This window comes from Colletotrichum tamarilloi, assembly GCF_030869305.1.
Source record: "Colletotrichum tamarilloi strain Tom-12 chromosome Unknown Scaffold_248.1, whole genome shotgun sequence".
NCBI lineage: Eukaryota > Fungi > Ascomycota > Sordariomycetes > Glomerellales > Glomerellaceae > Colletotrichum > Colletotrichum tamarilloi.
The window spans coordinates 1-26,991 of record NW_026849631.1 but is presented as its reverse complement, the minus strand read 5'-3'; the positions used below and the strand labels follow the sequence as shown (position 1 = coordinate 26,991).

Below are 26,991 nucleotides of genomic sequence, written 5' to 3'. Positions count from 1 at the left end.
GGCATGAACAAGAGGAAGGGCGATTTAGGAACGTGCTGGAGGCGCATGTCCATGATGGAAACGTGGGCAGTGAAACGGTGTTGCGGAGGTGCGGGTTTGAGTTTGCGTGGGAGACGGTCACGTCTGCAACCCTAACCCTAACCCTAACCCTAACCCTAACCCTAACCCTAACCCTAACCCTAACCCTAACCCTAACCCTAACCCTAAGGCTTTTATAGAATAGTAACCGGTTTTAGAAACTAATTTTTAAGTTTAGAGAGGATTTAGACTAATATAATAAAACGAATAAGTACGTAGTTTATATTGCGAAGCTAGTAGTAATTTTAGACAATTTAGGTTATAATTAAGGCGTCGTCCGTAAATATTTCTAACTTTTAATATAAGAGTAAGCTTAATATTTAAAAATAGAAGACTAAGTTAAAAAAATAAATAAATAGTATAAAAAGAAGACTTTAAAAGCGTAGCTAAATAATAGCCCTAATAATAATAAAAATACGAAATCTCCCGAACCCGTAATTATTATAAAATAAAAAAAAGAAAATATATTTATTAATAAAATGACTAAAAGTAATAAAATTAAAAAAGAGGTATAAGAAATATTTATAACTATTTTATAAAAAAAGAAGAGAAGAAATATTTATAAATAAGTAGCTATATTACTTAATATACTTAATATAGCTAGGACGACTATATAAGTACTTAAAATACTTAAAATATTAAAAAAAAAGATTAAAAAAAAGGATATATTAAAAAGAACGTTAGAGTCCTAAATAGTATTTTAAAATATAAAGAGGGAGCTAAGAAAAGGGAACTTTAAACTATAAAAAAATAATTATTATTATATTAGCGAACTTTTTTTTTATTAGATATTTAGAGAAACTTTTAAAAATCGTTTATACTACTTATTAGTTAAGTATAAAATAGTTTTTTTTTTAATAAGTAATATAGTCCTAAAAGTTAAAAGATTTATAAATACGTTTATTAAATTAGAGTATTTAAAATTAGCTTTTTTAGTTAAGTAGTAGGGGAGTATTATAAATATATTTATTAAAATAAAAATAGCTTTTATATAGATCTAGATATATATATAATAATATAAGTTTTAAAAATTATAAGTTAATTTAAAAAATTTTTATTTATAGGGTAGGCCCGAAGTACTATAGTTATAAGGCTTTTTATAAAAAAATAGTTTTATAACTAACTAAGGGAAGAGTATTAATAGTTATTTAATAAGCTATTTTATAAAAGAGCTAAGCTTAAAAAAAGAGTAAGGATTTTTAAATACGATTTATTAATTTATTATACTAGGGATTCTAGTTAATATATTAAGATTAAATATTTTAATATTTTTATTAAAAATATTAACTCGTAGTATAAGTAGCTAAAAGCTAAGAAAAAACGGAGAGGTCTTAGTTTATTAAAAAGAAAGAAAATAGAGTTAGTTTATAGTTTATTAATAAAGAGGGTATTATTTATATAGGACTTATATAATATAATAAAAGCGAGTATAATAAATAGGATTTTAGTAAAAAAGAATCCTAAGCTAACGAAGGCTTTATAATAGATTTAAAAAAGAAAATTAAAACGAAAGGTAATAGATTTATTATTACTTTTATTTATTAAGGGGATTAAAGTAAGAAATATAATTAAAATTAACTAAGTATTTAATACTTAAATTCTTTTACTTATTATTAATAAATAAAAAGTTAGCTTAAGTATTTAATATTTAAATTCTTTTACTTATTATTAATAAGTAAAAGGTTAGTTTAAGTATTTAATACTTAAATTCTTTTACTTACTAATAATAAGTAAAAAGTTAGCTCGAGTATTTAATACTTAAATCTTTTTACTCGTTATTAATAAATAAAAAGTTAGCTCGAGTATTTAATACTTAAATTCTTTTACTTATTATTAATAAGTAAAAGGTTAGCTCGAGTATTTAATACTTAAATTCTTTTACTTACTATTAGTAAGTAAAAAGTTAGCTTAAGTATTTAATACTTAAATTCTTTTACTTATTATTAATAAGTAAAAAACTAGCTCGAGTATTTAATACTTAAATTCTTTTACTCACTATTAGTAAGTAAAAGGTTAGTAAAAGTAGTAGTTATTTAGGGTTTATAAATTTTAAATTATTCTTTAACTCGCTAATAGTAAGTAAAAAGCTAGCTAAAGTAGTAGGTATTTAAGATTTATAAATTCCGAAATTTCCTTTTAAGCCTAACCCTTTAGTACTTAATTAATAGAAAAAGCGATTTAAAAGATATATTAATACCGCTACCGCGAAAGTGTATCTTCTAGAGTTCTCGATGCCGTAGAGATATAATAGCGGATAGAGATTAGAACAGATCTAAACTTAAATAATAACGATAGAGTAGGCGACGATAGCAGTGAGAAAGAATCTAGCTGGTCCCGATGCATTTCATCTAGCCTCTTGACGTAGTTACATCATAAAAAGGATGTGTTGTTTTAATAACGTCGAATGTAGCTTATAGACTCTACGAGGCGCGAGTTTGGCCTAGCTATATCTATAAGAAATGTGTATACCGGCAGTAACTTTTATCTTATGGATTAACGCTGCTCGGGGAGGATACCGACCTTATATAATAGTAGTAAGAAGAAACCTTCGATCGGTTGGCCGACAGATTCGGTAAGTAAATACGAGACGACGTCTTTACGCCTAAGCAATTCCAGGTGGTCATTCTCAGGTACTGAAGTGCTACTAAATCAGCCGTTAACGAGGTTACTAAATAGTTGTCGAGGAGAATGCCATCATGGGCGAGCGCCAGCGACAAAAGAAAGCGGAGTTAGCGAAGAAGGCTAAGAGAAATAAAGCCCTGTAGATAAAGGCGCTTAAAGCCTTCCCTTCATGCCCAGAAAACGACGCACCTGACTAGGATGTTACTAAGGCTAAACAACGGAACAGGTTTCCCAGGCGGCACAGTCGACAAAAAAAGAAACCAATCACGAGGGGCTAATGAGCGACCAGGGTCAGTCGGAACAGACGAGCTCTCCAATTTTTAAAAAAGGCGGCAAACAAGAAGGCAGTCAATAGTTTTAACGGGTCGAAAGCATCGTAAAAAAGAAACCGATACGAATATATCAAGTCTTCGTTGAGTACGGCGTTCAATGTTGAGCTTTAGGTAGACTCGCCACATATTGTCATACCTCGTTCGGTGTTTGGCGACCGCAAATCCCCCTCAAATACCAATTCGATCTGCATTTAGCCCCCCGACATAACAATTTCCGGGCCTACGTAGGATTTTCGCCAAGCATGCAACGGTTCGATTAAAGAGAGTAACTGATGCGGCACAGCGGGGGGTTAACGCGGGGTCTGACCTCAGTAAGCACTAAGCATGGCGTGTTTGTCGCGAGACCGTGTGTGGTGTTTTACTGCTGTGTTTTTCCTTCAAAAGTTTTCATCACCTATTTCATTTTGTGAATTTAGAGGAAGTCAATCGCCTGGCCGTGGGGTTGTCTTATCTCATCGCTGCTTGTGTCTATCAGGGTGTCTATTTCTACGACCTTCCTCACATTCGTTTTTCTGTTGAGCCAAATCACTCGCTTAGCAATCAACTCTCGTTGTCGTTGGATCTCTTGCGACCAGCTTTTGTGCTTAATCACAATTAATCACAGAATGACTCCGTCCTATGCGTCCGCGTTCGCGGGTGCCCTTCTCCTCCTTGGCAGACTCCCTGGCTCGGCCGCCGAATTCAAGACCAGCTCTCGCGATGAGATTGTCGCATCTTCCAACAAGCTTGCCAAAGACTTATTCACCGTCTACGAGGGCGATCAGCCTGGCAAAATCCCCGGCATTCTCCCGGGGCCTCCCACCCCGAGCTCGGGCGGCTACTACTGGTATCACGGCGCCAGCTTCTTCCAGACCTACGTCGACTACCAGCACCTGACCGGCGACGACTCCTTCCAAGACAGCATCGTGAAGGCCTTAGCCTTCCAACTAGGCCCCGATGCCAACTATATGCCTCCTAACTGGACCGCCTCAATGGGGAATGACGATCAGTGTTTCTGGGGCACGGCTGCGCTACAGGCTGCGGAGTACCAATTGCCGAGCGCGGATGGCAAGCCCTCATGGATCGAGGTGGCCAAGAACGTTTGGGCGAATCAGGCTTCGCCGGACCGATACGACGAGACGTGCGGGGGCGGGTTGCGTTGGCAGATTATCATGTCGAATGCTGGGTATAACTACAAGAATAGTAAGGATCTTCCCGTCGGCGATGTTGGCTTAGGATAGATGATACTAATGCGCCATTGTAGCCATGTCAAACGCGTGTTTCCTCAACATGGGCGCCCGTCTCGCGAGGTATACTGGCAACACGAGCTATGCGGAACACGCTGTGAAGGCGTGGGACTGGCTCGAAAGCGTTGGCTTCATTAACACCACAACTTGGGAGGTATACGACGGAGCCAACGTGGACGACAACTGTACCAGCCCTGCGAAGTACCAGTGGTCTCAGAACGCGGCTATTCTTACAGAGAGTGCCGCGTTCATGTACAACTTCGTAAGTTTGTCCTGCAAGGAGTTCCTTGTCTCTGGAATCATTCGAACTCAGGCTAACCTCTTTCTATAGACGAATGGCTCCGATGTTTGGCATGACCGCGCCAAAAAGCTTGCCGAGGCCAGCATCAAGACATTCTTCCCTAAGGGCATCGCCTATGAAGCCGCCTGCGAAGGTACTAAGGGCAGCTGTCCGACCGACGCCATGTTCATGAAGGGCTATGTCCATCGATGGCTCTCTGTCGCCACCCAGGTGGCCCCTTTCCTCTCAGGAAACGTGCTCACCGTCTTGAGGTCGTCGGCTCAGGCTGCAGCAAAGCAGTGTCAGGATAACTCCAAGGGCATGACGACCTGTGGTTTCTACTGGAGCGACGCCGAGCTCACCGACCCGCAGACTGTAGATAACAGAACGGGGGGCATCACTGGCGTCGGTGAAGGAACGAGCGTGCTGGGTGCGATTTCGGGTCTGCTCATCGGCGACGCCAAAGCGCCCGTGACTAATTGGATTGAGGGCAGTGGGGGCGCTTCCATGCCTGAACCCACTACTAGCACTGGGTCTGGAGGCACTCCCGGTGGAACGGGCGGCTCGCCGTCGCCGACGGAGTCGGATTCACTGGCTGGGCATTTTGGCACTGACGTTCGTATGTTGTTGTTTCCGGCTGTGCTTGGAGCTTGTCTCCTGGCTCTTTACTGAGACTTCATGACGTTACAGTCGAAAAGACATGATACGTCGACATGATTACCCAAGAGCCAATAATGAAGGATATGATGCTCATGGATATGTTGAAAAACCAGTGATTCTAGTCTATAGCTGTAGTCAGATGGCATTGAAATGCTTTCATCAGCCTCATATCCTCTTATGACGCGTCACATGCCTTGCCATCGAGTGGCTGTTGTCAACTCGACTGAGTCTTTACCCCCCTCTCCACTTAATCTGTCATAACATAACGCATAATGTCGTCTTGCAAAGCCTTCACCATCGCGAACAATACTGAGAAAACTGTCTTGATAGCAGAGTCACCGACTGACACCATGTTCTAGGTAACCCTAAGAGACTGACGCGAATATCTTGAAGAACTATCCCCAAATCCTTTTCCTGCTCTTTAAGATACCTGATTACGGTAGCTAAACCCAGTCCGATCAATGTCTCATACATATCCTTTGAGTTGATGATATCCTATTGATCGTTCCATTCTCCCACGTAGTCGCTCGATGATATTTCTCGGAAACTATCGTATAAGAGTGGTAACCGGAAGGTTTGGTTAAGACGACGTCGAAAATAGCTTTGAACTCTGATATAAAGTGCCCGACTGGTTCGAAACGTCGACTATGCTAAACTAAAACGACTTCTAGTAGTTTTGTTATATGTGCATCTACATCCAGCGTAACCGATTGTTGATGGCGTTTCTGGCTGTCGGTCACGACTGCGGCTGGGTTGGTGGCCGTCGCCAGCCTTCGCGTAGTCCGCCACCCCTAGTCCAGGAGCCAGTCACCCGCGCGGGGTCTTGTCCCGATGTGGGCCGCTGACCTTGTTGCTGCTGTCTTCATGGCCACTTGGTCTCGGTCTTCTCATTGTGGACTTCCTTTCAATCAACAGAGCGGAGTGCACATGAGCTCAACATTTAGAGTACTGTTAACATTTATCATTGTTGTTGAATTTGCTCTATAGGTATTGGAGATCCTGGGGAGATTTCAGCAGCTTACTTTGTATCTCAACGAGCAAAGTCCGGAAGAGAGCAGCAGTATCTATTTTCTGGTGCTGTGCTCCTGGCTCAGTCCCCTGTTTTGAAATGATATCTTAATATTTCTGACTATGGAGGACCAGTTTCTGCTCCATGGATACATTTCTATCACGATAATAGACGCCTGGGCTTAGATTCTCTGTCATGAATCGCAGGAACCTCTACATCAGCCCATATGTGTTGGCTTGTGAGACTGCTAGGCTGGGCTGTCCTTCTCCTTGCCCTACCGCTTCTACGTCCTTTCGGCTTCACATTTACTTAATCCTTCTTTCTTCAGCCCATATTACACCACGCCTTGTCTCTAGTAATGAAAATAAATCAATTACCGCATCTAGGCTCGCTATTGCTATAGTCCTTTGTTCCTTAGGTATTGCAATCTTAATGGCGCTTTACTGTAGTATTAGGTTAACCTACTTACTTTAGCTACGCCCCTCCCCTATCTAGCCACCTTCCCTTTAGGAGGGCTAGCTATAGGAAGGCTTCGCTGAATGGGACTAAAAGTTCTCAAGGTTTACCTAGCCATGGCTTTTTGTCTAGAAGAATGCGTAGTTTTTCTGTAAACGGCGCTTGGTTTTCTCAAGTAAGTGGCTCCTCGCCTCGCTCAATCCGCCATCGATTCGTTGCCTCCAACGCCCTGGGCAAACCTCCGAATAGCCATCTCTATTTATCCAGAAACCCTTCCGTTATTTCCTAACCCGCAATGCTCCACGGCGGTAACTACGTAATAATACTGCGCCGCTAAATCTTATTATTAAGGAATCCCTTATATAACCCCCCGATGTAGTCGGCCTATAGCTCGTCCTTGTTAAAAGTGCCCGTAGCTAAAATGAGCTAGTTACGTCCCTTAGGACAGGGGAAGAGATCGATCTAGTTGCCATGCGGCACCGTCTGTTGAAGGACGGTGGGCAGGAACGCTAGTAGAAGGAGGCTAGTATTAGTAATAGGGGGTATAATATGGATAATCTCTTTATTATAATCGAGTAGTGTTATGGGGATACCTGAGATAAGCGTGCGGTTGACGGCTAAGGTACGGAGAGCGTTGAATTGAAGGAAGGTGATGAGGTGGTCTGAGCTCAGTGGGAATAGAATCGGGAGTAAAGGTCGTCTTGTGCGGTGTAGCTGCATCATACGGGAAGCTGGTACGGCGGACACGGCTTGTTGCTCATCATCCCAGCATTGCATAAGATCTTCTGATCCAACCCTTGTCTCGGGAGAGGTACCGAGTTCATCAGTCTTCTTAATGAGGGCTTTTCGCTTTCCTATGTAGGTAGTTGATAAGATGTTTTCTATGAACTTTCGATAACGAGACATTGTCTTCCTAAGTTCTGATCTGGATTAAACAGAGGAGTAGTTTAATATATACGGTATGCTCGGGTATTGAGCCTAGTCTGTGCTTTCCTACGTGCTGCGGCATCTTTGGTTCCAGTCCATTCGTCCTCTCGACTCATCGCCTTGAGGAAATCAGCAACCCAAGCCATGTCGTCTTTAAGGTCTGCCATCACCCATCGTTTAGACGTACCTCTGCCAATTGTGGCATGATGCCAAACTCGACCCAAGTCTCTGGAGCCGCAGGCTGGATACTGATCGCAATGACGCTAGATGGGTCCGACATCTTGACGTCGAGAAAGGCTGCTGATGTGTGATGCAGGTTATCGTTAGTCTGACGGTAATGCAGCCTGCTCACAGTCTGACATACTGCACCAGAGATAAGAGTGTTACCTGTCTCACCGGGGCGGTGCAGATGAAGGGCGATTAATGGAATGGGATGATCCCAGTGGTCGTCGCTGTGACGCCTAGCCTGAGTAGGTCAAGCTTCATGCAACCTGCTCACATTTCAAGCTAGGACTAGTCTCATGCAGCTGGCTCACCCAGACCATTGAGGAATCCTTCCTTCGCAAAGTCCGGTGGAAGATTGAATCTTGTTGGCTCAAGGGGGTCTGCGACTTATGTTAACTTATGGATACTCAGGTCAATGGCAAGGTAGAATTGCTCGTACCCGTGGTTAACAAGACTGGTATCAAGAGGCCACGGCATATCGTGTTCGGCAAAATAACAACCTTCTCATCATCACAACACTCATCATCAGATAAGAATAACGATTTTAAGCTGTTATACTATCGATCCACAGGTTCAGCGACGTCAGACTTTCTCCAGGCACTATTACAGAAGATGAGATTCCACCCCGACAGTCTCCCCGACCTCACTGGTCAAACATTTTTAGTTACGGGCGGGAATTCTGGCATGCCAGTCTTCCCACACCTTTCTTCTTTCCCCTGTTCCTCTTTCCAAGGAGTAAACTGGCTAACTTACCAAAACACAGAGGCTACCAGACAGTCGCACGTCTGGCAGAACACGGTGCTCACGTTTACATATGTGCCCGCTCCCCAGACAAAGCAATAACTGCGATTACTAATATCAAAAAGATATATACCTCGGCTAACATCGACCTCTTATAGATGGATCTCATGGACCTTGCTAGCGTCATTACCGCCGCTAAACAGCTCTGCATGGTTTGGTCAACAACGCAGGCATTATGGCAACTCCGTTCGAATTAACCAATGACGGGTACGAGGCATAATAGTAGACTAATTACCTAGCGTACTAGATCTTGATAGACCACCTGCTTCCTCTTATGCTACGGACCGCTAAGAAACTTCCTCCTAGTAGTATTCGTATCGTCAACATCACTTCGTCGGGCCACTTGGGGACGCCCCAGGGCGGCATTAACTTTGACGACCCGTCGCTCAAAGAAAGCGGCGGCCCATGGTCTCGATACGGGCAGAGCAAGTTGGCTAATATTCTACATACCATGGCGCTGCACCAAGAATATGGCCCCGACTCACAGCGCGCGCAGAATGGGGGCGGCGAGATATGGGTGTCGTCCGTTCACCCCGGCGTAGTCGACACGAACCTTTCCGGATCGGTGGGGTCGCCCGTGATGAGCTTCCTTTCCGTTATGCGCTGGTTCGGACTGATTTTACCTACGGATGAAGGATCGTGGAATACTTTGTTCTGTGCTGCGGGTTCGGATATGAAGGCAGAGTAGAGCGGTAGCTATATTGATATATTTTGGCAGTTCGGGGAGTCTTGGTGATAGAGTAGTGCGGCAAAGGATGGACCGCTTGCGATGAAGTTGGAGGTGTGGACGAGAGCGATAATGGGAAAAGAGGGGTGGGCTGAGGGTGGAATGATGTGATAGTTTGAACGCGTTTTTAGACGTCTTGCCTATGTTTTTGGCAATCAGTTTGCCTTGCTCAGGCCTGGCCGACTCGGCGCAGTAAGGCTTCAATATTTCTCTAGATCTTTGATTAGCTTTGAAGCTGCCTGGTATCTCACCGGCGCTCAGTATTCATTTGCCAAAACGCTTCTTAATAAGTCTCGCCATACTCGCTTGTTACAAGTCTACTGTCCCTTGTCCTATAAGTCGTGACACAATATGTCTTGTATAGTATAAAGAGGATATTGAGGTCACGAGAGGGAGAGGAGTCTTATTCAAGAATTGCCAATGTCATTTGACCGCACGTTAATGAGCTATGGCTAATGTTTATCCTATAGACGTAGATACTATGTTACCTTAGCTATCTAGGGCGTCGTTTTCAGTCGAAAACCATACGCGGGAAACAAAACCAGTAATGAAAGTCTGATATATGTAGATCTTTATTTTATGACGCCCTGGGTAAACTATTTGGGCCGCACAAAACTTTTAAGGTAGGATTTACTTTTATTTCCACTCTTAGCCTCCTAGCTTACCAGCTTATCATATACGTTGATTTAGTTGAAAATTCAGACTTTAGGTCTCTTGTTATATATGACTCCTTTCCTGTAATTTCAGTACATTGATCGAAGCCGAAGATAGCCTTCTAGTAGGATTAATGTAGCTAAGGTAAGTACTGAATTATGAAAGATAATTAATGACCTAGCGTGACCCCTTCAACACTTAAAGGCCGTCTGGTGCTGTTAAGTCTTTTTTTACGTAAGCGCGGGACACGGCGTTAATAATAAGAGCAGAAGCCCCATTTATCCTAACTCAGTTTCCTGCAACCTTTACTCATCATAGCAACCATGCCAAGGTCGCTTGCACGAAAGAACGATGGTAGGTTGTATATTACCAACGCTATGGGGCGACCCTGTGCCGCTGATATCGATGAGCCCCGTGTGACACGACTGATATGACTTCTTAGGATGCTACGAGTGCTGTAAAAGGCGGCTCCGATGCGATAAAACCGAACCAGAATGTCTCAAATGTCGAAAGAAGGGAATTCAATGCTCCGGGCAAGGCCTACGGTGTCGCTTTAGCAGCCACATGAACCCTCCGCAGTCACAAGAAGCGACATCACATCATTCACGACTCAGTTCCAGGCGACGAACCACACCTACCTCTTCATCGACTATCCAGGCGATGCCTCGCGAGCGACTTACTGATGACAAGACTTGCGACACATCTACTATAGACCTTCCTTGCGGTATAGCTTCCAGACAAATCGAACCAGAAAATACCGCACGAGTGATGCCATTACGGGCCGGATTAGATGCAAATAATATCTCTCCGCAAGCAAGGATGCTATTTGATCATTGCAGGTTATCCCTTTATCTTGCCTTGATACTTTTCGTCTAATTGATACTAGTCTGTTCACACATCGCGCCGATGATGGTAGTTCTCGATATCGCAGGCAATGGATACCGTGATATTATCCTTCCACTGGCTACGCAGGACGACGTCCTCGCCAGAGCGATCTCGGTAGTTGCAGCATTTCACCTTACCCGGAAAGCTCCGCATCTACGACAACCAGCTATTGCAGGACATCGTGCTATTCTCGAGAGGCTGCAGAGAGACTCATTGCATCTTCCTCCGGAGCGGATCTTCACCCCTTACACTTGGGCAACAATTATGGTGCTGCTGGTCGGAGAGACCATCACTGGAGCTGACAATTACCTTCACCTTCTTGAAGCGCTCACATGCTTACGACAATCTCCCGAAGCAGTGGACGCTTTGCCCTCTGCTTTGCGAAATTTCTTTTGTCAGCAAGTCAAAATGTAGGCAAGTGTTCACCTCTGGTCGCTGAATGGTGCTGACCATCTCGATTTAAGGTTCGAGCTGTTTGGCTTCCCACTATCAAGCGAGGAGAAAGGAGCCCTTGTCCTTCAACGAAAACCGGATTATTATATGGACTTCATGACGTATCCCACTCTTCCTTCGGCGTCCGAGCACTTGGCCAACTTACAGATCATGCGAGCAGCCATTTGCGACGCCTGCATGCTTTATCAGCAGCGGACTGCATCCTCACTAGCGACGCCAGATTTTACGTCGCACGTGGAGCGGCTTCGCCAGCGAGTTCTCCCTCTCGAAGCACACACTCCTGGCGCCCATGCACTCGTCTGGACCTACTTTGTGGCTGCGTCTGAGAGCATTTTGCCGGATCACCGAGTTTTCTTTTCTTCGAGACTAAGAGAGATTTATGACCTCACCGGTTTTGGCAGCATACCCGCCGCGCTGACAGCGTTGGAGACAATTTGGGCAATGCAAGGCATCAAACGGTGGACAGAGATCGCTTGCAAAGACTTGCCGGTATTAGTCATGTAACAGGTGACAGGTTCAATCTCGCAGTTTATGTTGTCTCTCTAGGTTTACGTTTGCAAGTTGCTTGAAAAGACTTCTCCTACACCGAAAGAATTGCCACTCTCTATTCTATGCCAGCTTTGACCTCATACGGACATGCTCTCCCCGCCCAAGATCATTCCTTACGGTCAAAGCCGCGCGAGTTCCCTCTTCAATAGCTCCGTCAATGAAGCTACGCCATCCCAAAGCCCAGTCTGAACTTGCAAAGAACACCTTGCCATGACAAGCTCTCATGTCATTCAGATGGTTGGACAAGAGACCTGGCCCAGGGAAGAACCTGGAATAAATATTAGCGCAAGTGCTGAATCAAATACGAAGAGTTCATAACCAACCAGGCGCCTTTTGCAAATTCGTCCTTGGACCAGTTGTGGAATACCTGTAGGGCTATCAGCCGACAGAGCTTGAAAGAGCGGGAGACGCTTAGCTTACAATTCTCTCGATGTTCATGGGAGTCAGCCCCTGAAGAGCCTTCTTCGTGGCCTCGATGTCTTCATCCGGCTCGAAATGGTTGTGCTGACCACCAAAAGCCACGATATGAGTATTCCCGGAAGGAGTCTCTCCGTCCCCTAGTGCATAGAAGAGTCCATTGTGCGGGTAGCTGATGCCTGTGTAAGACCTTAGGTCTCGGTCACGCACCTCAGCATGCACCTTGACGCACTGATTTACGTGCCCAATGCTGGCAGCAGCCTGTTTCCCCTGGGGTAGGGGCGGATCAAAGGTAACGTTGTTTAACACGTTCAGGGGGATGGCGCTGATCATCCTCCGCGCCTTGAATCTTTCGGCCTGTCTCGTGGTGACTTCAACTCCGGCAGTCGTGTTTCTCACTGTGGCGATTGGCGAGTTGAACGCGTAAGTGAGGTTGCCCGTGGCTAAGGCCTCCTGGAAGAATCGTATGGCGAAACTGGATTGGCCGCCGCGAAATTTGTACTTTACAAGATAATCAATGCATCCCTCGTATGAGTAGGCACACAAAGCCCACCAATGGAGAAATTCGAAGAAGCTCGTCGTTTCGAGAGTTCCTCCGCTGCAGAGCAGAACAAATGATTCCACTGCCAGACGCTCATTTGGCGTCAGGGAATCCTGAATTTCGGCTAGACGATCGGCAACCGACATGCTGTCCAGTTTTATTGCCTCAGAAGAGAACTTGCCGGTGTGGCTGAAAGGTATAACGTTCTTGCCGTACGCTCCGTCGACGTTCACGAGTTTGCGAAGGCCTGACTCAACAATTTTATCCTGGATACCGTCAGCACAGCGCCTCGCTCGTTGAGGCCATCCACGCACCTCTTCGTCGTGGGTGAATCGCTGAGTTGTTCTCCCATTGGAGATATGGTACTCATTGATCCCGCGGGAAAAGTCGTAAGACACCTCCAATTCGTCCTGCATCTGGTATCGCATTATCTCGCGCCACACATTCGGCTGTCCCCAGAAAACCCATGTCCCACCCATCTCAAATGGATAGCCTCCGATGTTAGATGACCATGACCGACCACCTATTCGATCGCGTCCCTCGAGGAGGAGTACCTTCAGGCCTGCGGCACGCATCATTTGTCAGTGGCGAAGGTCGTCAACGACGGGAGAAGTATTACCTGCAACAGCAGCATCTCTTGCAGCAGTAAGTCCGCAATATCCAGCGCCTGCAACAATCACGTCGTAAGTAACGTCGTGGGCAGAGGTCAGGTTGCTAGGAGGCTGAATGGCGCCAATACACGGTACTCCAGGCTTCAGACCATCCTCCTCGGTCCATGAAAAGCCATCTCTCGATGCCATGGCCCAAGATTTGACGATGATTGACTTTGAAGGGAAAGACTTTTGGAATTGAGAGAATTGACCAATTGATGAGAGGAGACCAACACACACGCACTCATGAGGTGGCAGAGCTTCCCGACTTAAGTAAGTACTGGGCGAAATTGAGGCCCGACACCCACGGACTTAGCTACCCCGTCTCGCAAAATTGTCATCCACATCACGACTTGACTCACCAGGTGCCGCCCATCGGCGCGGGAATCTGGAACCTACGCCTCTTCGCTTGATGAGATAAAGTATTGCCTGAACCAGAGGGTTGATTGAGCGCTCGTGGCCCTACCCCTGGAAGCAGTCCCACCTTTATCAAAAAAAAGTCTCGAGAAATTCCCTATTTTGTCCTAGCCTTAGGATACCTTCTGCACCCCGCACTTTAGCTTTGTCCCGCCATGCAGAGTGCTCGCGAATTTCCTCAATCCGGCAATTTTCAGAGCAGTTCATGAAAGAGATAAGCGAAACCCAATTGGCTGGGAATCGCTTAGATTCAATCTTCGGTAACGCATGAGATAGCATTCGAGGCTTGTCACGAGTTTCACTCGTCCAAGCAGATAAGACATCGCCGCAGATTCGGATGAAGGATACCGTCATGTTGCCTGTCATGAAGGGTAGCTCGTTGTTCAGCTTGTGCGTGTTGAACGGCATGATACCTCGTTATCTGCCACCCAGTCTTCGCTGATGAACTACAAATGAGATGGGCAGCCCACTTGCGCTCTAGTATGAATTACAAGTCCAGCCATAAGGTGGTCGGTTTTCAAGTCCACGACTCGAAACGACCGTACAACATTTCATTCACTCCAGCCGTGATGTCGCCTCCGAACAATGGCCACCTTCAGGCCCGCCTGTCTGGCCTCAACATGGTGGCAATGGCTTTTGCGATTCTGAAGTAAGCCCAGTCTCGTTCCCTCAAGGAGCATGTAGTTGACAGACGCACTTCAAAGTACTTGGATTGCTCTAGCAGGCTCAATCGGACTTGTGCTTCCGTCTGGCGGGTCTGTTTCACTTCTCTACGGCTTCGTCTTTTGTGTTTTATGCAACCTCGCCCTGACGGCGAGCCTCGGCGAGCTAGCTTCCATATGGCCTACAGCTGGTGGCCAGTACCACTTCGTCTATGCCCTTTGCACCGATAAGTGGAAACGAGTCATGGTAAATCGCTCTCTCCAGCCCATTTTGGTTGCTCGATGTACTGAAACTGGACATAGAGCTTTTGGGTCGGCTGGACAAACATTGTCGGATGGCTAGTCGTTGTGACTGTCCAAGGATTTTTCGCCGGTAAATATCGATCCTTCGCAGCCTGCAGTTGACTATAGCTTACGCCAATCCAGCTCAATTCGTGTGCGCCGCGTCTGTCGTCGCCTCTAATGGAAGATTTGTAGTCACGCAATGGAATACATATCTAATCTTTCTCGCCATTTTAACATTCGCCACTGTCGGTAACATTTGGGGCAATAGAATCCTGGGCAAATGGAATGACTTCGCTAGTAAGGAGACCCAAACCTCGAAGTTTCTGTTGCTTGTCAAGAGCTCACATCATGAAGTGTTCTGGTCGATTCTTGGTGTTATTATCATCAGCATCATTCTCTTGTCTCTCCACGACAAGACAAACGCAGACTACGTATTCACGTCCTTCAACAACGAGACAGGTTGGCCCGACAGCATTGCCTGGGTTCTCGGTCTTCTACAGTCCGCTCTTTCCCTCATTGGCTTCGACGTCATCCTCCATATGATGGAAGAGATGCCTAATCCATCCCGCGACGCCCCACGGGCCATGATTTACTCTATTGTTGTTGGAGGAGTGACGTCAGTATACCGCTCCCTTTGCCACCTACTAGCACACTTACATATCGAACAGTGGCTTTGCCTTCATTCTTGTTATGCTATTTTGCTTCACCGATCCAACGACGGTCCTTGCAACCAACACTGGCATGCCCATTGTGGAACTCATGCTACAAGCAACTCGAAATCCGGCCGCAACCTGTGTGATGACCATTATGCTTGCAGTCTGCTTCATCAATGGATGCACTGCCAGCACTACCAGCGCTAGTCGGCTTCTTTACTCCATGGCACGAGATAACGGTATCCTGTTCCCTAAATACTTTTCACACATTACTCCAGGCCACAATGTCCCTACTAACACCATACTAATGTGCTATGGCTTCAACATCCTGTTCGGAACGTTGTATCTGGGACCCACGGTTGCCTTTGGAGCATACATAGCGTCATGCACTATCTTTTTGAATGTTTCGTATGCATTTCCCATTATCGCCCTGCTTGTAAGGGGGCGAGATATTCTGTCGCAGCATCAAGTGCCGAATGCACCATTCAGGTTGGGGAGGTGTGGCTTTGGTATCAACTTGATTGCTGCTTTATTTGTCTCTGTCACTTCAATCGTAAGCCCTTTTTGCTTTCGTCGACAAATGGAAATGCTAATAAATACCAGTTCTTTTGTTTCCCCGTCGCTCTGCCAGTCACCAGTGATAACATGAGTCATCTCACCCCTATCCCCAGGTAGATTGGTATGTACTAACAACATAGCAGATTATGTCTTAATCGTGGTCGCAATCTTCATAATCATTGTTGAGAGCTACTGGCTTGCATACGGGCATAGATTCCAAGTCGAGGTGAGCATCATTGTCTTCTTCTTCTCATTCTCACTATAAGGGAAAATCGGTGGCTGACCCTTAAATTATAGGGAATTCAGGTTATTCTTGGTCAGCACGAGAGTGTAACGGCCAACAATGCGTATGAGCTGGGCTTGGATTTTGGGACTACAGACCAAAAGACTTCGGAATGAGGGTTAGAATTAGACTTTGTCTATAACGAAATCATTCGGGAGGATTATGCTGAGCGGAATCTCTACTACACCTGACAGTAAACTGAATTACAATCTAGTTTTAGGATTAAAGGTCATGGCGTAAATTCTAAATGAATCTTCCCGTGTTATGCGTAGCTTTTTAAGGGGTTTTATCAATTCCATACTCATCTAACACTGTGTTTCTTATTCTCTTAATTACGAATTTGCTTTGAGTATCAAACTAGAGGAAAACTAGAGATTTGTACTGATGCCGACTCTAAAACAACGAGACATCTATCTCATTCCTCAAGTGCCCATTTATAAACTCTGTTTTATTGATTTCTTTCATTTAGGCCGAGTTGGAGCTATTATCCTTTTTCGACTCGCTGGCGACAGCAATAATTGCGGGTGGCTTGGGAACCTTTTGTCGGAAGACATGGCGCTTGAAGAAATAGGGAATAGAGTACTTGATCTCGTGGCTGATGAAGTGTTTTGTCGGAACGGAGAAGACCTCTGGTAGTGGGGGTTAGCACAGCGACGCAATTAAGGAAACAGTTCGACATACGGTCCAACTCTTCCAGAGTGAGTTGCTTAGTTTCTCGGACGAAACAGAAAATCATGCCCCAAGCAATTAGGTTGAGTCCAGCGTAGAAACCAACTATGCCAGCGAGGTTAGTTACAGGACAAGGATCAAAATTACCCGAAGATACTTACAAGCACCAGTTGGAGTCATGGCAGTGCTCATGCGCGGGAAGGTCAAGCTGAGAATACCAGCTGAGGAGCTTGTCAGTCAGATTTCCTCGATATAATGATTGCATGGCTTACCGAAGGTGTTGTTAATGCAGACAACCCAGGCCATTCCTTGCTCACGCTGGATGGTAGGGAAAACTTCGGCAGAGTACTGGAAGGCGACAGGGCCTTCACCCAGGGAGTAACAGATGGTGAAAAGGTAGATGAATCTGGTTGACAGGACTGTTAGTCTACCTTAGGTGAGGTATCCATACAAGTGGTACTACTCACAAAGCGACAGGTCCAATCTTTGGCCCACGGTCTTCCGTTGGGTTCAACAGGGACAAGCCAGCAGCCAGGAGGAAGATGCACATCAGAGGGAACGTCTGAGGCTGTTAGTTTGCATTCAGCAGATTTGGCTCATGTTAACTCACGATCATGCAGAGAGTCCTTCGGCCCTTGGTGTCAATGAGGAATAGGGTAGGGATCGTCGCAATCACTTGGATGGCGCCGTACCCCAAGGAAGCATACAGGGCCTCTACGGGCGTGTATCCTGCATCGACGAAAATTGTAGAGCTGTAGAAGGAAATGATGTTGATTCCGCACCTAGGTAGTTGGGTCAGCATAACAAATTAAGGATGAAGATGAGGAGGATTCGCACATTTGCTGAGCAAGCATCACAGTGCTAGCACCGTAGTTGGCGCGCCTGATTCTAGGGATGGAAAAACAGTCCCATAGGCGACGGAAGTAACCAGCGCCACGAGCCTCCTTGAGCTCCTCCTCATATATAACCCACGAGTAGTAGAAATCTCTGGCCCCGATAATATTATGGGCTCGAAGTTTGCACATGGAGCGGAAAGCCTCGGCGTGTCGGCCGTGCTTCATGAGCCAACGCGGGGACTCGGGGCAGAAGAATATACCAATAGCCAAGATGAAGGATGGGATGAAGGCCGAGCCCAGCTGGAGTCGCCAGGAGATATCGCCGGTATCCTTGACAATGACATTTGCGCAGAAGCCCAGAAAGATGCCTGCGACGACCCAGAGTTGCCAAAACATGACGAGTGCGCCACGGACTCTGTGGGGAGCCATTTCAGCGGAGTAAATGGGCACAGTGGCGTTCTTTGCGCCGATGCCGATGCCCATCACGAAACGCGCTGCGAAGAGACCTTGCCATGTTTGCGCAAAACCGGAGCCGATCGGTGTAGCAGTAAGGCACAAAGCCGTGATGAAGATCTCGCCGCGTCGGCCAAAGTAGTGGTTGAGAGGATCGACAATGAAGGCGCCACTGCGTGCGGGGAGTTAGCAATTGCGATAGGACCCGGGGAATGATTGTCACCAACATCAGACCAGCCGTGAGAAAGATGATGGAATTGATCAGACCAATGAGCCACTCGTCTCTGGAGGACCCGCTGTTGATGCCAAGTGCCTCGTGGAATGTCAGGTTGGCACCGTTGGAACCAGTCTGATCCCAACCCTGCGTCGCGGCTCCGATGGCACAGAGGCCAATCGAATACCACAGCATCTTTGGGCCGTGCCATTTATGGTCCCGCTCGTATTCGAGCGCCCGACGCTCGTCTTCGGAGAGGTCTGCAACGTCGTTGAAGTTGTTCATGTCGCGCGCGACCATCGCCGCGCGACCGAAGAGGGCGGCATGTTCACCCAGGTTGTGCGTCTCGGCGAACGCCACGGCATCTTCGACCGTTTGCTGTGGGGTTTTGCGCTGGGAGAAGAAGGCGTGTCAATGGTTTTGGGAGCGTTCCTCCTGAGCCTTGGCGCAAACAGGAACTCACCTTCAGCGGGTTCTCGACGATGTTGACGGCGGAGGCCTTTCCGCTACCAAGACCCTCGGCGAGCTCCGTCTGGGGCTTCAAATCGCCGCCTGTATCCTTCTCGAACGCATCGTCCGAGTGAGGGACGTGGTCGATTTCGTTGATTCCCATGGTGAGCTTGGCAGCGTTCAGATTAGCTTGGCGGGATCCAGAAATTGTGGCAGTTCACTGTGAAATGTGCGACTTGCGCCAATTGATCAACGATGAGCCAAGTAACAGTAGTAAAGCCAAGCAACGGGAACGACCATGGCCAAGTCTTATGTATTTCCGGCCAGACAGGCTGTCTCTGCAAGAAGGCGGCTCCATTAATCACACTTCCAAGTTCCAACACCCAAACCCCAGACGCTTCCAACTTCCCCGCTCTCCGCACTGGGGTAAGCATGAGGTGGGGATTCATCCATCAAAGGCACCCAAGCAACAACATCAGGAGATGATCATCCGTATCTACATAGTGTCGTATGTAAGCCCCTCGTCTGACATTTCGGCGTGTCGGGGATATCGGTCCCAGTTGGACTCCGCCTTTTGTCAGTAAACTCGAGCTCTCGAGGCAGTTGGGAGCGCGTTCACGGGAGTTTGCAGGTTTTCATTGGAAGGTTTGAGATGAAAGAGTGGAAACCAGTGAAGCTAGTGTTGCCGATCATGTCTTGGCCTTCCCGCCTGCCTCCTGATTAGATGTACTCCTGGACTTAAACATGCGTCATAGGTTCAATCAACATGGGTTTTCACGCTCTGGGCTGGCAGGCACGCAAGCTGGTTCAACAACTCGTGTCTCCAAGCAACAGTTCACCCCGAATCCAACGTTACTTACTTTGAGTGGGTAATCACCACTCCATTTTACCTACGTGGAGTCCAGAACTTTCCCCGCACGAAAGCCCGGTGTTACCATCGTTCTGAGCTTCGTTTGGGGTCTGAAAAGGACCTAGCGGATTTGAATCATTCAACAAGCCGAGGGCAATGATTCCAGCGCGGTCTAGTGTAGTCCTCATCCCCATCTCAGTCGACAGAAATGCGGAGAGCATCTAGACGCTATTATATTACCCCGAGATTGTCAGTCCATGTTACCCTAAGGACAGAATAAATGGAAGTTAAAAAACCGTCCTAGCCATCATCGCTTGCTCATCCATCTGCCGCTACACATTCACCTTCCTCGTACTCCAGCTGCCGTCATGTCTCTCAGTACACGTGTCTTTGATCTACAGCTCGAGCAACACTGCTCTCGTTTAGTATATACCAGACTGCGACGCGAGGATCCTAGCGGTTTGAAGGCAACGCCGCAAACTAGACGCAACTTAGGTATAATCTTGATATTATAAAGCGGGGTGCTATTGAAATCTTATGTCGAATCTGCTCACTCAGTGTTGGCCCCATGCCCTACTGTTTTGCTGAGCGAAGGCGAGTCTGCCTTTACGCCTGCCAAAGCATGTGGGTACAGTGTCCGATCGGAGACCCCCTGGTCGAAGTCCGTCACCGTTGAAAAGGGTCTGCTATCGCCGGACTTGGCAAGGCTCGCGCACAATAACGACGCCGGATAAAAGGGCGAATCGGAATGCCACACAGCTGTCGGCACTCCTTGGGAAAGACTTCTCAATCCATGGCGAAGTCTACGGCGCGACTCTACATTACCGCTCTCGGTGAATATGAAGCAGGGCTCAAAGATCAGCGCATTGGGAATTATGCTCTCGCTCCCAGAACATCAGTACCTTATCTAAGGTCGAACACGCTAGGCAAAAGCGAAGGAATGATGACTGCAGGATTAGGGTGCTTGGCTTCGCTACTTACTTCTGCTCCACCGGATACCATGACGTCGTTCTTCTCGCACATTTGATTTTTGCAAAAGGACTGGCATGTCTTCAGCATGCTTGTGTATTGAGATGAAGTATTCCCTGCCACAGTATTAAATTTTTCAAAACACATCTTTCACTCGACTCTTGGAGCAGTTTTATTGGTCTCTCGATGGGGCAACAATACTCACACCCCCGGAAAGGCGCAAAGATGCAGGTCATCTGTGCAGGGCTGTCGCGTACTGGAACCAGCTCGATCAGCCGTGCCTTAGAGATGCTACTTGATGGGCCGGTCTTTCACGGCGGAACTCAGTTATGTCTCGGCCCTGAAGCGGAGATTAAATCATGGATGAAGGTGCTTTCAGAGTGGCCACCGACGAATGCGGCCATGGAGCAGGAAATCCTGAACACTATACGCGTTCGCACTGACGGCTATGTTGCTATCACTGACGCGCCTGGTTGCAACCTCGTCCAAGAGCTTGTGACACTATACCCAGACGCCAAAGTCGTCTGCACAGTCCGTGATGATGAGGCCTGGGAGAGGAGCATGGGAGGGTTGAATGACGAAGTGTCACCATCAGCTTTGCACTTCATACTCTTCATGCTTCCCACGATGCGACTCTTCCCAGCCTACGTTCAAATCCTGATCTCGCATTGGGTCAAACTATACGGAGAATCGAATCCACCAACGGTCAAAACATATCACCGCCATATCGCGTACCTGAAGAGTGTTGTTCCGCCGGAGCGGCTGATCTTTTACGACGTACGCGACGGGTGGAAGCCCTTGTGCAAGGCACTAGATCGCCCAGTACCCGAAGATGTACCATTCCCCAATATTAATGATGGCAAGGCTATCCAGACGTTCGCAATGAAGCAGATCAAGCGGGGTCTTGGGACATGGCTTTTGTGTTTAAGTATAATAGGAGTTGGTAGCTTCATGCTGTTCAAGGCTTGGGGCACTCTATTTTGAATTTGTTTATTTGTTGAGCGATATACTGGAAGTAAAGGAGTCTCAGAGTGTGGTTATGTGCTCTTATGGAAGAATTAACAGGAAGACAGAATGATTATATTTTTGCGTCTTAGCCAAATTTGTGAGCAAAAGAGTCACGCAAAGTGTTCTGCTCTCTATATATATGTATGTCTCTGCTACTTCCATGCTCCTAAACGACCCTTCCATTTCCGAAGCTTCTAGCCCTTGAAAGTCTTTCCAAACCTCCCACATGTCGGACGGCTTCAATTGAGTATCCTATCGAGTATGAAGTAGCTTCAGTGTATACGACTGTGAATTTCTTGGACGTCGATCCCATGTTGGTTTATTAACTATGTGTATCGGAGAAAACTGAGCGGTAGTAGTACGGAGTAATGAGGAATAGAACTCCACTAGCTGCTACTACCTGCTACTTCGCCCCTCAATATACAAACACCATTCCGCAGTCAATGGGATACCTCCGTAGTCATGATGATAGGAGATGTTATGCGTAAGCCATCGCTCGATCCATTATAAAGTCATAGTCCTGCGAAACCGACTTCTCATCGTTACACATGTATCCTGCTCTCCAGAGTTTCACTAGGATGCATCACTGCTTGTTCTGCGTACCACTTCCCAACATCTCACTCGACCTTACTCTTCACACGCACCTCTGCAGTACTCTGCGCCAGGTGGCAGAGGGCATCTTGCGCCTGTGGGCACAATTCCGCTCGCCCCATCAGAGACACCCTCTCCGTTGAAATAACACTTACCAAGATCCTTCTCACAGGGGTTCCCAGGTCCGGGACAACAGTAGCCGTAAGCATTGATATCAAAATTATAACAGGCTACAGGCTCGACGCTTGCGAGTTCGGAATTAGTTGTTGGCAAAGCGGGCGCAGCCGTCGTAGTGGAAGGCATGAGTGTTGTAGCAAATAATGTAGGCTCTGGGATGATCACTGCGATGGACGATTCTTTGTATACAGGCCCATTGCCGAACTCAAGACCACTCAGCAAGTCGGTAAGGAGAGTAGAGTTGGCGTCGTGAAGGTCGGATCTGTTGGTGCTTCTTTTCCAAGTATCTCCAAAAGCTAGTTTGTCTATCTGAAAGCCTCAAACATCAGAGCGAGCGTCTCTCTGCTACCTATAGAGCTCCTAACGATAAGCCTTTTAGGATGCAGAGGCATATCGGTAGAGGACCTTTTTTGGTACGATACGCCTAACTCTTCCGCATAGGATGGCACGATTAGCACCATCTCAGCTGACAGCTCAACTATTGTGCCTTTTGAGGTTCAATGAACTGTTATGCGAGCAATCTGGTAAAGATCTTGTCACTATGAGACATACCTCTGTATTGACTGAGCCCGGGAGGCTCAGAGTTCTGTCCGGAAAGGAGGCACGGGTATAATCCAAGGATTCCCAAGCTTCTGCAGTTCAAAGCATTAGATTCAGGTACCCTGGTAGTTACCACGGATAAAGATGTTATGCGAGTGGGGGCTACCATCAACCGGTATGCCCCAGTAACCCTCGTTGGAGAAGCCAACCTGGCCTGAGGCGCCACTTCCGACACTGACTTTCAGTGAATTCGAGACTCATGTTTTAATAGTACTCACATTCAAGGAAAGACGGTTGGAAGAACACTATGCGTATCACTGCAGATAACCATTTGTCCTGAAGGCAATCACTAGCAGCAGGCTACTCTTCAGATAAAATTCCCCTATGCTATATCGAAGGTGAGTACATAAGAGAAGAATTAAAGTACAGTTTGGCACTTGTTACTACCTTGTTACACGTTACGCGTGTCTTGAAGATATACAAATTTACGAGCCAAAGCTACAGCGATTCAACTTTCTCACTGAGTGAGCCAGGGGTTGGGATATCCCGGGTCTGTGATGTTGACCCCAATGATCGGGCTCAGCCAGCTATCATAGTCAGTTGAGCTGTTCATGTTACCTCCCCACTTTAATGCCCGAACCAAGATACGATAATCAGCATTCGGCAATTGGTAAATAGTTCCGTTGGCTAGTTCAACAACTCCCCAAGACCAATCAGTGCTATAAACGCTGTAGCCTCGGAAGTTGGTAGCAACTGTTCCATGAGGCACATCGCCACCCCACAATAAGCCAATGAGGCCATAACTCTTCAACCCTGCCACGTGGTCAAGGGTTTCCAGGTCCAGGGGAGGAGTAGTGACAGTCGTGTTGGTAAATACGGTAGCGTTCGTTTGGGGTCCCGGGAGATAGCCATATGTTGACGGCGTGAAGTTGTAAGTGGGGTTAGACGCGATGTCTGCAGGTACTGCGTCAAAGCGGACATACGCCGATGGTTGGTCAATGAAAATTGTGAGAACTGGGTCGTTGTCGGGAGTCTGTGTTTGGTTCTCGGCAACCTTCTTGGCGGGGAATGTGAAAATCGTCTTGTCGTTATTGCGAATTCCCGCGTCAGAAGAACTGATAAACGGCAGCAGAGGAACGCCAGAAGGGGGCACTGGGGAGACATCAAGATTCTTCAAGTCTCCTGTGTAGATATTGGAGAGTTCGCCGCGTGCATACGGGATTCCAAGATAAGGAATGGAAAAGTTCTCCTCTCCTTCGGTGACTGTGATGAGACCACTGTAAGTCGGCAGGAGGGAAACGTCGACAGTGGGAGGGGTAATTGTAAATTCTACAGTCGCCTTGCCGCCAGCTGGAACCGTAAGGGAGCTCGTTGTGAATGTCACTTCCGAGTAGACAGGATTGAAGTTGAGCGCCCAGTAGAACATGTCGTTGATGTCAAGACTGTTGCCATTTGGTAGTCCGTTGACTTCCGCTGCAGGCTTGTGACCCAGCGTGTAGGTCTTGGGGGAAGATGACAAGTTCTCGATTGTGAAATTCCGATCAAGGGGTCCAGCTGAGTCGCGAAGGTTGAACTCGGTTGCAGAGAAAATGGTTTCCGATGTGACTGCTCTCAGGACGTTGACTAATCCCGAGCCTTGTTGAGCGGTAGTGGTGAGAATGTCGGTCGCGTTGTATTGCTTTAGAGGAGTTGCGGACGATTGCAAACGTCTCGCGATCTCCTTCGGGCTCAAGTTAGGATATTTCTGCTTCACAAGAGCGTAGCAACCCGCAAGGCTTTGAAATGTTAGCTCAAAGCCACCTTCGCTTTGGAAACACGACTTACTGAGGGGTGGCCATCGATGTGCCCGAGATGACCGCATATCCCCACCCGTTAGATGTAACCCACGTGCTAAGAATCGTTCCTCCAGGTGCAGACACCTGAGGCTTGAGCGACATTTCCATCGTTGGCCCAAAGGTTGAGAACCATGAGGTAGTGCCTCCAGTTGGCTGATCAATCTGATGAACGGTTTGGTCTTCGAAAGTCAAAGTGAAGTTCTTGCCCTCTTTAGCAATACCGGCAAGAATTTTGCTTGCCTCAGACTTCTTGACCTTGACTGTATCAATGGCGCCATTCGCACCTGGCTCGTCGATGGACATGTCACTGGTATCAGGAAACCATGCCCAGACATTCGTGAAGCCAGATGAGTTGCTCCGTGCATCCAGGATATCGTAGTAACAGTCGCTTCTCGCGGTGACCAATGCGACCACACTGCCCTTGTCAGGGAAGCTGGCAATCGCGTCATCCCATGCTTGGTCCACGCACTCTCCATTATCGTCGTCCGCAACAAAGACATTGAAGTGTGCTGAAGCGTTGAGGGGAACAACACGACCGTACTCAATGGTGGAACCATCCGAGCCAGCAGCGTTGTAAACCGTAGCAAAGTGGAAGTCGCTTACGGAGCCGACTGAGATTGCACTGGGGTCTTGTGCTGGTGCCGAGGAAACGTAGAGGCCAGTGTCGCCCTCGTTGCCGGCCGCAATGACGATTCCGATGCCCTGGGACTGGATCTTGGACAGAATCGGAATGTACGGTGAGCCACCCTCCCAAATAGCTGTCTCACCAATCGACATGCTGATGAGGTCAACCCCGTCGCTAGCAGCTCTCTCAAAGCCTTGCATGATGATATCATCAGTGACACCTCCACTGCAGCCGAGAACGCGGTAGGCATAAAGAGATGCGTCAGGTGCAACACCAGAGATGCCAAATCCAACGCCCTGAGGGTCCTTGGCAGCGAGGATTCCTGTAATGACGAGTTAACACAAGCTAGAGCGAGGTTTTGGCTTCTCCTCAATATGACATACCAGCAACATGGGTACCGTGACCGCCCTCCAAGCAGGTAGTCAATGGGTCATCGTCCGGGACTGGATCATTCCAGCCAACAAAGTCATCACCCACAAAATCATAGCCTCCCGCTACCTTGAAGCCTTCGCCGTAGCCAGCGCCCAGGGCTGGGTGACGCCAATCAACACCAGTATCGAGGAAACCAATCTTGATGCCTTTTCCAGTCAGACCTTGGGCATGGACTTTGTCAGCGCCGGTCATCTTGAGACTGGAAAGGACGTCACTGGTGCCATTGATGGTGACAACCTGTGCAGCGGCTCTGAGCTGGACGGACTGCACTCCGATGGGAACAGAGGGGTTGACAGTCTTTGATCCCCGGCTAGAACCAACCGGTACGGGGCGGTCGTAATATTTGTTGGGCCAGACCTTCTTGACCTGGGGTAGAGCAAGCAAAGTGTCGACGTCGGTATCGTCCTTTGCATTGATTGACAAGCCATAGAAGTAGTCCGGATTTTTGAATTCGTGACGAACAGAGTAATCCAGGACGTCTTCGGCTCGGCGATGGAAAGCAGAGTGCGCATCTTCGCCGACCTCGCGGCCATTGATTGACGCATTCGGCTCAAGTTCGATGATGAAACCAGCGTTGACTGGTGGCTTTGCCTTGATAGCGGCTCCGGGGTGAAACGCCGCCAGACCAGGCGTGATCAGAGCCGTGGCAGCCACAAGAGTAAAAGAAAGGGCCTTCATGACGAAGCGTTGAAATGAGTGTAAATGAAAGGAGTGTAATGGACGCCGCGATGGCTATAATCTGCAAGGGATTTCAGTCTGAAGAGTGCATCACGACACATTTTAAGTAAGTCAACATACCCACTTCCTGGCACCCCCCTGTTTCTGGCACCCACAAAAACGCGAAAATCCACCACAACCCAATGCCCACCCCCAACCTCCTTTTATCACAACATTTTCAATTCGCGTCCAAATGGGCTCATCTTTTGCACATGTCTTCTTCTATATATAATGCCTCAATATACCGAAGATCAGCTTCGTCAGGCTCTCGAGGA

General features: G+C 47.3%; 9 protein-coding genes across 9 annotated transcripts; 4 read left to right on the top strand and 5 right to left on the bottom strand.

Moving 5' to 3' along the window:
- Positions 1-3,637: 3,637 nt before the first annotated feature.
- On the top strand, positions 3,638-5,210 carry CTAM01_16692 (glycoside hydrolase family 76; the record flags this gene model as incomplete). Its single annotated transcript, XM_060532684.1, has 3 exons — positions 3,638-4,214; positions 4,276-4,520; positions 4,590-5,210. The coding sequence occupies 3 exons, from the start codon at positions 3,638-3,640 to the stop codon at positions 5,208-5,210; spliced, it is 1,443 nt and encodes a 480-aa protein (XP_060372746.1).
- Positions 5,211-7,125: 1,915 nt separating this feature from the next.
- CTAM01_16691 (uncharacterized protein) lies at positions 7,126-7,870 on the bottom strand (the record flags this gene model as incomplete). The annotated part of the gene is made up of 3 exons (XM_060532683.1): positions 7,126-7,172; positions 7,661-7,709; positions 7,778-7,870. 3 exons carry the CDS (start codon positions 7,868-7,870, stop codon positions 7,126-7,128), a joined length of 189 nt encoding a protein of 62 aa, XP_060372745.1.
- Positions 7,871-10,906: 3,036 nt separating this feature from the next.
- CTAM01_16690 (uncharacterized protein) lies at positions 10,907-11,839 on the top strand (the record flags this gene model as incomplete). Its single annotated transcript, XM_060532682.1, has 2 exons — positions 10,907-11,292; positions 11,347-11,839. The coding sequence occupies 2 exons, from the start codon at positions 10,907-10,909 to the stop codon at positions 11,837-11,839; spliced, it is 879 nt and encodes a 292-aa protein (XP_060372744.1).
- A 325-nt stretch (positions 11,840-12,164) lies between these two features.
- Positions 12,165-13,642, bottom strand: CTAM01_16689 (monoamine oxidase N; the record flags this gene model as incomplete). Its single annotated transcript, XM_060532681.1, has 4 exons — positions 12,165-12,251; positions 12,305-13,108; positions 13,157-13,404; positions 13,462-13,642. 4 exons carry the CDS (start codon positions 13,640-13,642, stop codon positions 12,165-12,167), a joined length of 1,320 nt encoding a protein of 439 aa, XP_060372743.1.
- Positions 13,643-14,478: 836 nt separating this feature from the next.
- Positions 14,479-16,466, top strand: CTAM01_16688 (choline transport protein; the record flags this gene model as incomplete). Its single annotated transcript, XM_060532680.1, has 9 exons — positions 14,479-14,558; positions 14,614-14,818; positions 14,875-14,944; positions 14,998-15,153; positions 15,211-15,472; positions 15,525-16,062; positions 16,113-16,158; positions 16,211-16,293; positions 16,365-16,466. 9 exons carry the CDS (start codon positions 14,479-14,481, stop codon positions 16,464-16,466), a joined length of 1,542 nt encoding a protein of 513 aa, XP_060372742.1.
- A 349-nt stretch (positions 16,467-16,815) lies between these two features.
- Positions 16,816-19,135, bottom strand: CTAM01_16687 (uncharacterized protein; the record flags this gene model as incomplete). The annotated part of the gene is made up of 9 exons (XM_060532679.1): positions 16,816-16,979; positions 17,032-17,124; positions 17,181-17,240; positions 17,292-17,425; positions 17,487-17,581; positions 17,630-17,801; positions 17,857-18,480; positions 18,536-18,915; positions 18,986-19,135. 9 exons carry the CDS (start codon positions 19,133-19,135, stop codon positions 16,816-16,818), a joined length of 1,872 nt encoding a protein of 623 aa, XP_060372741.1.
- Positions 19,136-21,016: 1,881 nt separating this feature from the next.
- On the top strand, positions 21,017-21,775 carry CTAM01_16686 (uncharacterized protein; the record flags this gene model as incomplete). The annotated part of the gene is made up of 1 exon (XM_060532678.1): positions 21,017-21,775. The coding sequence occupies one exon, from the start codon at positions 21,017-21,019 to the stop codon at positions 21,773-21,775; it is 759 nt and encodes a 252-aa protein (XP_060372740.1).
- Positions 21,776-22,426: 651 nt separating this feature from the next.
- On the bottom strand, positions 22,427-22,693 carry CTAM01_16685 (uncharacterized protein; the record flags this gene model as incomplete). The annotated part of the gene is made up of 1 exon (XM_060532677.1): positions 22,427-22,693. The coding sequence occupies one exon, from the start codon at positions 22,691-22,693 to the stop codon at positions 22,427-22,429; it is 267 nt and encodes an 88-aa protein (XP_060372739.1).
- A 931-nt stretch (positions 22,694-23,624) lies between these two features.
- Positions 23,625-26,677, bottom strand: CTAM01_16684 (uncharacterized protein; the record flags this gene model as incomplete). The annotated part of the gene is made up of 3 exons (XM_060532676.1): positions 23,625-24,882; positions 24,932-25,889; positions 25,951-26,677. 3 exons carry the CDS (start codon positions 26,675-26,677, stop codon positions 23,625-23,627), a joined length of 2,943 nt encoding a protein of 980 aa, XP_060372738.1.
- Between the last annotated feature and the right edge of the window lie 314 nt (positions 26,678-26,991).